The sequence below is a fragment of the Sebastes fasciatus genome, chromosome 7 (genome assembly GCF_043250625.1).
Source record: "Sebastes fasciatus isolate fSebFas1 chromosome 7, fSebFas1.pri, whole genome shotgun sequence".
In the NCBI taxonomy this organism is placed as follows: domain Eukaryota; kingdom Metazoa; phylum Chordata; class Actinopteri; order Perciformes; family Sebastidae; genus Sebastes; species Sebastes fasciatus.
In genome coordinates, this window is record NC_133801.1 from 31,203,673 (window position 1) to 31,215,716 (window position 12,044).

Consider the following 12,044-nt stretch of genomic DNA (forward strand, 5'->3'; position numbering starts at 1 on the left):
TCAGTCAACGCAGCTAACATGACGCTCTTTTTGTAACCCCTTTTGGTCAGTATGGCGATGACCTACCCGGACCAGAGATGGAAAACGCCTGGAATGCTTTAGTCAGCAACGAGAAGTGGAGCAACAATCTGAGAACCGCACTGCAGTTTCTCATCAGCTTGTGTGGCGTCAGCAGCGACACCACCCTCCTGCCATATGTAAGCTATTTCATTTAGGCAAATGTTATGTAGATACTTCTATTTTTAGTTCTTTCCGGTTTTCTCACGGCTATTCTGCGATGTGTTTTTTGTTCAGATCAAGAAGGTGGTGATCTATCTGTGCCGGAACAACACCATGCAGACCATGGAGGAGCTGATATTTGAGCTGCAGCAAACGGATCCAGTCAACCCTGTGGTGCAGCACTGCGATAGCCCTCCTTTCTATCGCTTCACCGCCACAAGCAAGACCTCCACAGCAGCTTCAGGTACACCTTTTTAAAAAACACCAGTTGAATTTTTTTTTTTTAACAGGAAAAATCAACCAACCAGGAAATCCCAAATGCTCCAGTGGTACCACTTAGTGGCCAACCAGAGAAAACTGTGTTTGCTCTGGACGGAGCCCAGTGGGTGAATGTGAAGCGGTGTTGGTGTTAAAGATGCTCAGTTGACTTTCTTCTAACTTTTTTTTTTTTCCAGGCACCACATCAAGTAGCAACACCGTAGTCGCCGGTCAGGAGAACTTCCCCGACACTGACGATACTAAGACTGTGAAGGAGAACGAGGAGAGGTAGAGAACAAGATCTTGAAGCTTCTCATTAGATTAATTACAGTCCTACCGAGGCTCATGATGATAATTTCTCTTTTCTGACCTCAGGCTCAGCCACATAATGAGAGCCCACAACCGCTTGGAATCACGCTACAGCAACAGCTCAGGAGGATCTTACGATGAAGATAAGAGTGAGTGTATTTCTGTACCAGACATCCTTTGAAAAAAAAAAAAAAAGCAACCGTGCGGTTGTCACGGTCTGGTGAGTGTAGAATACACAGGCTGGTTTAGAGGGTAAGATGGTGGCCGGCATGGTGTCATTGATAATGCATGAGCAGTGCAGAGAGGCCCGGGGGTTCTTAAAAGGCGTCTGTGAGAACTGGCACTGAAATAAAAGTAGTCAAGCCCAGGGCCTCTGCACTGCTGCCAGTGACCCAAAAACAGCGTTGTTATCCTCTCATGGTCTGAATTAGCCCAGCAGACTAATGTGAGTTAGAATCATTTGACAACGAAAAGCTCTCTTAAATACCCCCATTAACAACTGACCTTCAAAATGTAGTTCTCTTCTATGATGTTATGTAGTTGTACATTATTTAAATGCATCTCCAGTCTGTCATTTGCCCGCTTGCCATATATGCCATAGCTCTTCATTTTTGATTGAAATTTGCCATATGTGTGTGTGTGGGATAAATGTCAGCAGTGTCATCTTCTGTAATCATTTAGGTGAACCTCTTCCCCCCTATGCTGATTGGCTGGTGGTTGTCATTGAGACCAATCAGCCCCATCCCCTGCCCATGCCTCTGAATGGAGGATGCTGGGCTCCGCTGGTGGACTTCTTACCAGAGACCATCACTCCCAGAGGACCGCTTCACAGGTCAGACTGCTAGATACGTTCATTCATTCATTCCGAGTTTAAAATGTCAAGACAAAACTTCTGCTAGTCACCCCTAAAGAATAACTAACTAGGGCTGTTTACTTTGCGATCAGACTGATGTTAGACCTTTAACCTGCCATGTTTTTGTGGATTTACATTCGCTTGGTGTGTTGTTGTGTTTCACCGGATTGAGAGGCTTTACAGTTTGTGTGTTTCTGTTTGTTTTAGGTGTAATATAGCCGTCATCTTCATGACAGAGATGGTGGTGGACCACAGTGTCAGAGAGGACTGGGTCATGCACTTGCCTTTGCTGCTACATGCCTTGTTTTTGGGTGAGTTCACATTATTATCATCTCTCTCTCTCTCTCTCTCTCTCTCTCTCTCTCTCTCTCTCTCTCTCTCTCTCTCTCTCTCTCTCTCTCATCTCAATTATTATCATCCCTGTAAAACCCATCAGTGTAATTACATGATATTTACATATTTTACGTAATACAGTACACATCTTGATTGCAGATTTTGAAATAATAATTTGTTAAGTATTTTGTGATACATTACCATTGTTTATTATTTATTATTAGTTTATTATTATTGTCTTGTTTACAGTAAGCACAAAGAGTTGATGAAGCCAGTTAAAGCTTCTGGTAAAAAGCTTTTATTCAGTTTCAAACAGCCGATACCAGACGTTTAATTTTTACGCTATAGCCGTGGCCGGAGGGAGGCGTTGTGTTTTTGGGGTCGTACGTACGTACATACGTCCGACCCATTCTCGTGAACACAATATCTTAGGAACGCCTTCAAATTTGGTACATGCATCCACTTGGACTCAAGGGTGAACTGATTAGATTGTGGTGGTCAAAGGTCAAGGTCAATGTGTCCTCAGTCCATCCCATTCTCATCAACACGGTACCTCAGGAACGCCTTGAGGGAATTTCTTCAAATTTGGCACAAATTCTTTTGTCAAAAATGTTGCCGTGATTTTTGACAGCTCCTTCAGAGTTGATGAACAAATTAGCTCAATTGTCAAAACCAGCTTTTTCCAGTTAGGACTCTTAGCCAAGTTGAAGGCCTATCTGTCTCCCCAAGATCTCGAGAGAGAGAGAGAGTAACCCATGCTTGTATTACCTCTCGGTTAGACTACTGTAATTCTTTGTATGTGGGTGTAGAACAGTCGTCTCTGAAAACGTGAACACATATCACCAGTTTTGGCCTCCCTCCACTGGCTTCCTGTCCGTTTCCGGATTGATTTAAAGGTTTAATTGCTTGTTTTTACGGTTTTAAAAGGGCTGGCCCCACCTTATCTAACAGAACTATTGCACCTTCATACTCCAGAGCTTAGAGCACTGAGGTCGACAAACCAGATGCTCCAGGATGTCCCCAGAACTAGAGGCGAAAAAGCCTTTGCGGTAGCCACCCCTAACCTCTGGAACAACTTACCCTTTCATATTAAAACAGCTCAGACCACAGAATCATTGAAGTCGCTGCCCGTCGTGTCCCCTGTAGTGCTGCAACTCTTTTACTGCTGTCATGTGCACATTCTGTTTATTGTTTTCCTTTGTTCTTATTGTTGTTTGCTTTGTATTAATTTGTATTATGTACATGTTAAGCACTTTGGTCAACTGCGGTTGTTTTTTCAAAGGTGCTATACAAATAACGTTTAACTTGACCTGGACTCAAGGATGAACTGAAACACGTTTTTTTCAAGAATTCACACGCTAATTATGACAATTTCACACAAATGTCTAACAGGATAAAATGATGAAGTGCTGATATTTTGGACAGACATGGATGTAAACTGCAACTTGACTGGTTGGCGGAGGCATACAATAATTCTAGTTTCAATAGACTCTGAGATCAAGGTTGTGAAACTGGGAGAAAGGAAACTTGAAAAGAAACTCTAGTCCTCGCTGTAACAAGCAACACCTTGTCTGAGAGTTCACAGTGTGCCGCAGCAGGCTGACTGCTCTGATCCTTTCCTCAGGTATGGATCACTACCGTCCGGAGGTGTTTGAGCACAGCAAACGTCTCCTCCTCCACCTGCTCATCACGTTGTCCTGTAACAACAACTTCCAGGCCATCGCCTCAGTCTTACTGCAGACACGTGAGATCAACGGCACCAAGACCCTCACCTGCAAACCAAGTCTTCAGCCGGAGTTTTTACCTTCAGGTAAAAACATACAGGCTTTTAGTAATACGTTCACACTTCAGTAAAATGTCGGCGTAGACCCGGGTCCAGTTGACGGAGCTTCTTGGCTTGACACATTGCTCTTCTCTCTGGCTAATATAAACGTCAACAACAGGAGGGACTGGTTAACATTCCTTTCAGAGGATAGATAAGTTTCTTATCGGGGGAGAAAATATTTGGACACTGTGCCAAAAGCAATATTGAGCTCAGAGGACATCAAAGGTCTTGATTAAAGCATTCCATTATGCTATTTCTGTCCTCTTGCCCAAATTGGGGCCATCTGCTCGGGCTTGGATAGGCTGGTTTGCCTCCCCCCCCCCCTGCCGATAATTTGTTTTGCAAACGTCTAGACATTTATAATGTCCAGAGTATTATTTGACCATTTGAACACAACTTGTATGCTAAAAATAGTGTTTTTTTCTTTCTTACAGCGATACCACACAATGATAAATGAGATCCAAAGAAAACATCTTATTTTCTTCTCAGTCTTTGTAGCGTCTTCACTCCCACGTTCATATTTGGATAGTATGTGTAATATCTTGCAGAAATAATCAGTAAATTAACAACAAGGAAATGAAGTGTGCAACTACTTAGTAGTTAAAGTTCGACCACATTAAATAAACACTGTCAGTAGACAGGGCTAATTGGATTCAAATTCCAGACATGTTAAAACACAGGCCAGGCTGCTCGCTACACGTCCCCCTTTTACACTAACTCCTGCAAGTTGTAGTTAGGGAAATGATATCAAACCTCCGAATGAACCGCGCTGTAACCTGTTTCTGATCACACACCTGTTCTCTCTGTCGTGTTCAGGAGGATGTTTTGACTTCCTGCGGGAGTGTCAAGGGTCTCCCGTGCCGGACTCTGGTCTGAGTTCTTCCTCCACGTCGTCCAGTTTGAGTCTGGGAGGCAGCAGCAGCAACCTGCCGGAGATCTCGCACGAGGTGGAGGAGCTGGTGGCTTCCAGTAAAATGGACGAGAAGACCAACAAGCTCATTGAGTTTTTAACCACGAGGTGCTGATTTAACATGTTGCTTTTAAATTCCAGCAAGCAGTGGTTGAACTCTGAGAATGTAGTTTTACTTACGGGTGTTAAAGGAAGGCTGGAAGTATTTTTAACACTAAATGCATGTTAGACAGCAGAGATACGCTTCTTACGCTGGTATGCTTTCTCATATTTCTTGATGTAGGTTACCACCTAGTGGTGCTATGTGTATAGTGCACTGGATTCTTATTAGGAGTAGATTAGATTTGATATTTGAATTAAGCTAGTGCAGCTGGCTTTTAGCATGACTGACTGTACTGTCACATTGGAAATTCAAATTAAATCTGTCAGTTTAAGTACAGACAATATTTAATGGGCTCAACAAAAGCACAGTAACATCTGGATTTGGGCTTGGTACAGGTTATTCAGAATAGTCAGCTAATTGTGCCTCTTTCTACAATAGCAGACCTCTACGTAGACGATATACTGTGTTGTTAGTAACTATGAAACTGTTGTTTTTTAGAGCGTATGGGCCGCTGTGGTGCCATGAAGACATTTCAGCAAAGAACCATATTTCAAAAAGCACCGGGCAGCTGACCAACTTTCTGCGACATGTGGTGTCTGTGTTCAAAGAGTCCAAGTCAGGTAAACCCTTCAGTGCATCTTTAACAAGTAATTATGAATTGATTAAATGGTTAGTACTCCATCTTTACCACTCAATAATTCTCATTTTCATCAGAACATTTCTTCTGTGTGTCCTCGTCAGATTTCCACCTGGAGCAGCAGCTCAGTGACGTGGCGCTGCAGACGGCCCTGTGCAGCTCGTCGCGTCACTACGCCGGCCGTTCCTTCCAGGTGTTCCGAGCCCTCCGGCAGCCCATCTCTGCCCACGCCGTCTCCGATCTGCTCTCGCGGCTGGTGGAAGTCGTGGGTGAACACGGAGAAGAAGTGCAGGTTAGTGCACATGAGACATGACATGAGAGCATTTTACACATTTGGGGATCGTCCATGTAGGAGTTTCTTCTTTGCGTCGTTATCACTGTTGATTGCCCGTCGGCAATACAGTTTATAGTTATGAACACAGCATTAAAACTAATAATCATATAATGGTAGGAATCCTAGATACCGTACTGTAGGTTTACATTATAATTACTGTACTATAAAATTGTACTTAATTGAGCATTTAGGATATCTGGGTGGGTGGGTTTGTTTTTTCTGTTTCATTGTTTTTTTTGTTTTTTTTTATTTTTCTCTTTTCCATTGTGATCACAATTAAATAAAAATAAATTAAATATTGTTCCTTTGAATCTTGTTTACCATATTATACATCATCGCCAATAAAATATGTTTAAAATAAATAAATAAATACATTTTAGATCATCATAAACGTCTAATCAGCAGATCCTTGAACTATGTAGCCATCAAATATTCTCCAAATCCATCTGTTACTTTTGATCTATTAAGTGCTCTGTTATAATTAAATGATTATACATTTTTCTCTCTTGCAGGGCTATGTGATGGAGGTATTACTCACACTGGAATCTGTGGTGGATAACTTGGCTGAATGTCTCAAGAACAATGATCTCATGGCCATCCTGACACGGTTTGTGTCTCCTCTACATATATTTATGTTTTATTTGTGTTTTTGTTAAAACATGTGGTAACTTTATCGTTTGTTTAATTCCAGAGCCTCGTCTCCAGATTTCCTCACCAGCCTCAAGCTGCTGTCCAACAGGAAGAGCACAGGGCAGCTCAATCTCAGAAGAGAAGAGAGGAGCCGACATCAGAGGAGCTCCTCCGTCCCCAAGAAGTTCGGCGAGGCCGACAGGTGGGCCGATCCGCCTCGCAGCGCCACGCTGGACCGCATCCAAGCCTGTGAACAGCAGGTCTTGTTAGCCAAGACCCGCAGCCCGTCCTCGTCTAAAGACAACATCAACGACCCGACCAACATCAACCACCCCAGCAACCTGCTGGCCACCATCTTCTGGGTGGCGGTGTCGCTGATGGAGTCGGACTTTGAGTTTGAGTATCAGATGTCTCTGAGGCTGCTGAATAAGCTGCTGGGCCACATGTCGCTAGACAAGCAGGAGAACAGGGAGAAGCTGGAGAAACTGCAGAGCCAGCTTCAATGGAGCAGCTTCACTGGGCTCCAGCAGCTGCTGCTGAAGGGCTTCACCTCCGTGTCCACCACCGACCTCACGCTGCAGCTCTTCTGCCAACTCACGCCCGTGTCTCGAGTGCCTGTAGTGGACACCTCACAAGCCATAGGTACACTCTAGGAATCGATAGATACAGGGTTTTATAGACGTTATGAATGTTGATATTCTTAGATTTTAGGTCTGGAAGCTGTTATTTTCTGCCAATTTTCTTAATAATGTGGTGAAGCACATAAAACGACACATTTTCAAAGTGAATATTTTCATGTGAAATGTTGAATGAATTTGTCTGTTTCATACGTTTAGGTTTTCCCTTGAACGTCCTCTGCCTGCTGCCGCACCTCGTGCAGAACTTTGACGGCCCCACGCAGTTCTGTCAAGACGTTGCTGAGAAGATAGCCCAGGTTTGGCTCTATTAACGTTTCTTTCCTCATTTTTCACTCAGAGATAATAATATGTTTCAAGCTAATGCACTATTTTGTGTGTTAGGTATGCCTCGAGGAGAAGAACGCAAAGCTCTCCAACCTCGCTCATGTCATGACTCTGTACAAAACGCACTCCTACACACGAGACTGCTTCTCTTGGGTGAACGTGGTGTGTCGATATCTTCACGAAGCTTTCTCGGACATCACCCTCAACCTGGTCACGTACATGGCAGAGGTTCGTGCATCAGCCGTGTCAGCCGATCAGTATGTTTGCATACTTGCCAACCTTGAGACCTCGAAAATAGAGAGGATTTTCCAAACTTTGTTTGCTGCATTCTGGTGACGTTTAAAGAATGAAAATAGCAAATGAATAAGTACACTGCAACAGCATTTTTATGTAAAATAGGCATACTTTTGATTTTGGCAATGAAAAACAGGAGTCTCCCAGGAAAACTGGGAGGGATGGCAAGTGTGTATATTTGCTGAGGAGCAGTGAAAGGGTTGTACAGTTGTTTTTATTATTATTACAGCTTCTCTAAAGGTGCGAAATAAATGAATGGCATTTCATTCTGTTGTAACAGCTGTTGGAGAAGGGTCTTCCCAGCATGCAGCAGACTCTTTTACAGATCATCTACAGCCTCCTGAGTCACATGGACCTGAGTGGAATCCAAGCCAAACCCTTCAACATGGAGGTGCTCAAGACGATAGAGAAATTCGTCCAGGTGAGTTGAAATAAAACGTCAACACCTGAATACGTGTCCTACTGCTGATAATTAGTTTAAATTAGGGTTCTCAATCGATTTTAATATTTAATGCCGCATGTGATTATCATAAAGTGGGCATGTCTGTTAAGGGGGACATTCATTCACATATCTTGAGGTCAAAGGTCGAGGAACCCCTTTGAAAAGGGCCATGCCAGTTTTTCCTCACCAAAATTTTGCGTAGGTTTGGAGTGTTATTTGTCCTCCTTTGCGTCTCTCTTCCTTAAGTTTTCTAGTTTCATATGATAGCAGTTCCTTCACTTTAACTTTAAAAACTGAGCCCACTTCAACCTCCGAAAGATCAATTGCGTTAATGCATTACAGATATTAGTGGTGTTAAAACAAATGTAACGCGTTATTATTATTAACTTTGACAGCCATAGTTTAAATATGTAGTGACTGTTTGTCTCATAATGATTTTTAGTTAATGGCTGTTTATATTTTTTAGGATATTCCAGTGGTAACTTTTACTTTTGGAGATATACTGTATGTGCTCTGAAAGTGAAAACATTCAGATCACCTCCATCAGATGTGATCATTGGAAACCTTTTAGGCTCTGAGTAAGAGTCTTGCGTTCCCTGTTCCTTTTGTGAGTGTTCATGGGAAAAAAAGGAGGAAAAAAAGCTGTCTTGTGTCAGTGCAGTAAATTTGTAGACACACCCAAACTATAAACAGTCTGCCCTTCTGCCGCAGGCTCGGCCTCTGCTTCTTCTCATGCTCAGTCCATTTTCCTTTAGCTTCCAACTGCCAGAAATAGAACCACATTAAACACACAGAGAGACATTTGTGGTTGTTTCTTTCTAAACATGTGGCTGTGTTGGTTTTCTTGTCTGCGTGTGCGGGTGAAATGGTGCGCGTGTGTTTGTCTGTGTTGACTATAGACTGTCCATTGGGGGGAAGCGTTGAATATCCTGAAGCTGGTGGTTTCTCGATCAGCCAGTCTGGTGCAGCCTTCATCCCCACACAGTGACCTCGCGTACGAGGACATCAGCCGCGTGTGGGACCGCTCCTCCAAGGCCCTGCCTGGGAAAACGCTGGATTTCCACTTTGACATATCCGAGGTGAGAGACTCTTTCTCTGGCTTTCTTTCTACCAGTTTGAAAGTCCCTGCAGCTTGAGGGGAGCTTAATGCTTGTATGTTTTTCCCCTGTATTTGTTCCTGTATTTTCCAGGGTGTGGTGCTTGTTGAGGTTGTGTGTTTCTGGAAAGGAAACATTTCTTCCCCTTCCTTAATACTGATGTTTCTTTTTGACCAAACCCCTTGAGATTAGCTTGAAAGCTCCAAAAAGGTAAACACAATTAACCAAGCGGTGCAGAGCTGGAAAGTGATGTCAAAGATACAGACGGAGCAGTGTGTGTGTGGGAACCGAACAGGGAGCTATTTGGGTAGCTCATGAATGGCAGGAAATGATGTCAGCTCTTTGCTGCTGCCCTTTGTATGTGAATCAGTGAGTTTTAGTGGATGGCCGACAGCGTGTGTATTTAAACTTGAGACACACTGGTCAAACCACAGATATTTCCTAAAATACCCAGAGATTTTTAGGCTATTTTTAGAGGGATAAGGCAGAGGAAAAGTAGGTTTGTTTTTCCTCAAATGCGTCACACATTGGGAATGCCAAGCGGAATAAAAATAGTGAACATTGATAAAAGATAAATGTTGAAACATTAATCACTTTACAGTCATCTTGGAGGAAACAGGAGCTGTTATGGAGCCTGACTCATGAATTGACTAAGCACAGAGGGACTTTCTCTTCTTCAAACTTCCACCGACTCATTGAGGTTTCTGTCCGCACGTCTGTTTGTTTGTATCCGCGCCGTTAGACGCCGGTGATTGGTCGGCGCTACGATGACCTGCAGCGTTCCCCGGGCCAAGATGTGAAGAGCAGGAGCACGGCAGTGACCCGCAGCACCTCCTCTACCTCCTCTGGATCCACCTCCAACAACGTCCTGGTGCCGGTCAGCTGGAAGAGGCCTCAGTCTTCACAGGTGAGCACTGCTTCCCTTTCCCTCTGACAGTTATGCGCATAATATGAAAGGTGAAGGTTAGTTATGCTTTGATAATGTCTGCATTTGATTCTTATTTAACACATTATCACCCCATCTACACCTGACATTAAAATGTGATCTGTATCTTCTGTTCAAAGTATTTCTATTTTCTCTTGCCCTCTGCAGAAAAGAACACGGGAAAAGCTGGTGAATGTATTGTCTTTGTGTGGACAAGAAGTGGGGCTCACAAAAAATCCTTCAGTAAGATACACTTCATTTGAGCAGTGCTATGAATTTCAACACTCGCTGGCCCATGTATTCAAAAATAGCCCATAAGCCCTGTTTTTAATTCATGTCTATTTGTTTCTCTGTGTAGGTGATCTTCTCCAGTTGTGGGGAGCTGGACCTCATGGAGCACCAGCCCAGCCTGGTGTCCTCCGACGATGGGACCCGGGAGCCAGACAACATGGACGACACCACCTCAGAGCAGCAGTTCAGAGTCTTTAGGGATTTTGACTTCCTGGATGTGGAGCTTGAAGACGGAGAGGTGAGTCTGAAAAGTTTTAAAACAGTGGGAAAGAAAATGATTTGTTTGTCGGACAACAACGAAATAAAACTTGTAAATCAAAAACAACAACAACAACAACAACAACAACAGTAAGAAAAACACGACTGACACATTTTTTTTCCTCCCAAAGAGCACTCTTATACTGTACTGGGTCAGGTCTGCCGGCTCTGTGTAATGGGGTTTTCCTTTTTCTGTTTTGTTTTTTTCTGTCTGTGCTATCTAGGAGCTACAGGTAAGTTTAGTCATGTTACATTTCATCTTGCTGTGGTCTTTAAAAGAGTGTTTGCTTGTGCAGATCATTTAGTGAACTGCCACGCTGATGGTAGAGAGTAGCAGATGTGTGTGCATGCTGTGTAATTTACCAAACAGATTCTGCAACGTTCGTGTAGTTTAAGAGAGATAGAAACACAGTGTGTTTAGCATATTTCTCATAGACAATCACATAGGACTAGTAGTCTGACAGTCACCAGTGAAATGCATGTCAACATAAGGTACTTTTAAGATTTATTTTAGCTGATGTATAATTGTATCTTCAGTTGATTTAAACTGTGTTCAATCATTTTTTTCCCCCCGGTTATTAAGAGAAAACAAGTATTATGCTGCATTCACATGGAATCAGGCAGACGGTAGATGGCAAACTGGATATAATATTATTGAACAAGAGCAGGACGGTAAAATTAAGTGAAGCCGGCAGAAAATATCGGCAACCGTTAACTTTTTGCCGCCTACCGTGGGGGAATTTACAGCCGGATATTGCGTAGTTCCCTCACACCGGAGAAAGTTGTTTAAGTTTGCAATAGAACATTAAGAGAAATTTGCATTTTAAAGATACATGCATTTCTAGAATAATTACATAAAATAGTAGACATGAAATAATTTAATTTAATGTATTTTATTCCATCACAATAGTACGGAGCTCCTCTAGACCCCGAGGAGAACATTTTTATTAACTCGTTCCCTCAAGTTACTTCATAGAGCACTTCTTCCAATCATTCCTGACAGTCCACGCATTGCTGATGTACGGAGCTCCCCTAGATGATGTACTGTACTTCGCTAAAGTTGGAAAGATATTGACAGATTCATACTTCCTGGATCAATAACTCATAACCGAAACATTGTTAAAACACAAAAAACTTATTTTTCTAACCGTAGTAAGGTGGACAACGAGCTACAACCTCATTTTTAATCACAACCAGCCGTCCTCCGAGCTGTACACGTAACATCGGTCTCTATGCGCAGCCGGCTGTGAGACGAATGGTCAGGGACCGTCTACAAAGTGCAACTTTGTTAGGTAACTCGTTCCCTCGAGATACCTAACTCGAGGGAACGAGTTACTAACTTGAGGGGCACGTCATAATAAAAA

The 12,044-nt window shown here is 43.0% G+C and overlaps 1 protein-coding gene across 6 annotated transcripts in view; it reads left to right on the forward strand.

Moving 5' to 3' along the window:
* The window catches only part of frya (furry homolog a (Drosophila)), a 68,363-nt gene that overhangs the window by 45,308 nt on the left and 11,011 nt on the right, over positions 1-12,044 (forward strand). For all 6 annotated transcript variants that reach the window (XM_074640292.1, XM_074640293.1, XM_074640295.1 and 3 more), the window contains exons 33-51: positions 51-197; positions 295-463; positions 675-765; positions 853-935; positions 1,468-1,618; positions 1,847-1,950; positions 3,597-3,782; positions 4,614-4,815; positions 5,309-5,430; positions 5,552-5,739; positions 6,294-6,388; positions 6,473-7,053; positions 7,248-7,345; positions 7,431-7,601; positions 7,948-8,088; positions 9,009-9,188; positions 9,949-10,113; positions 10,300-10,374; positions 10,490-10,660. In XM_074640292.1, coding sequence (XP_074496393.1) covers positions 51-197; positions 295-463; positions 675-765; positions 853-935; positions 1,468-1,618; positions 1,847-1,950; positions 3,597-3,782; positions 4,614-4,815; positions 5,309-5,430; positions 5,552-5,739; positions 6,294-6,388; positions 6,473-7,053; positions 7,248-7,345; positions 7,431-7,601; positions 7,948-8,088; positions 9,009-9,188; positions 9,949-10,113; positions 10,300-10,374; positions 10,490-10,660 — 3,120 coding nt within the window. The remainder of the gene's footprint in view (positions 1-50; positions 198-294; positions 464-674; positions 766-852; positions 936-1,467; positions 1,619-1,846; positions 1,951-3,596; positions 3,783-4,613; positions 4,816-5,308; positions 5,431-5,551; positions 5,740-6,293; positions 6,389-6,472; positions 7,054-7,247; positions 7,346-7,430; positions 7,602-7,947; positions 8,089-9,008; positions 9,189-9,948; positions 10,114-10,299; positions 10,375-10,489; positions 10,661-12,044) is intronic.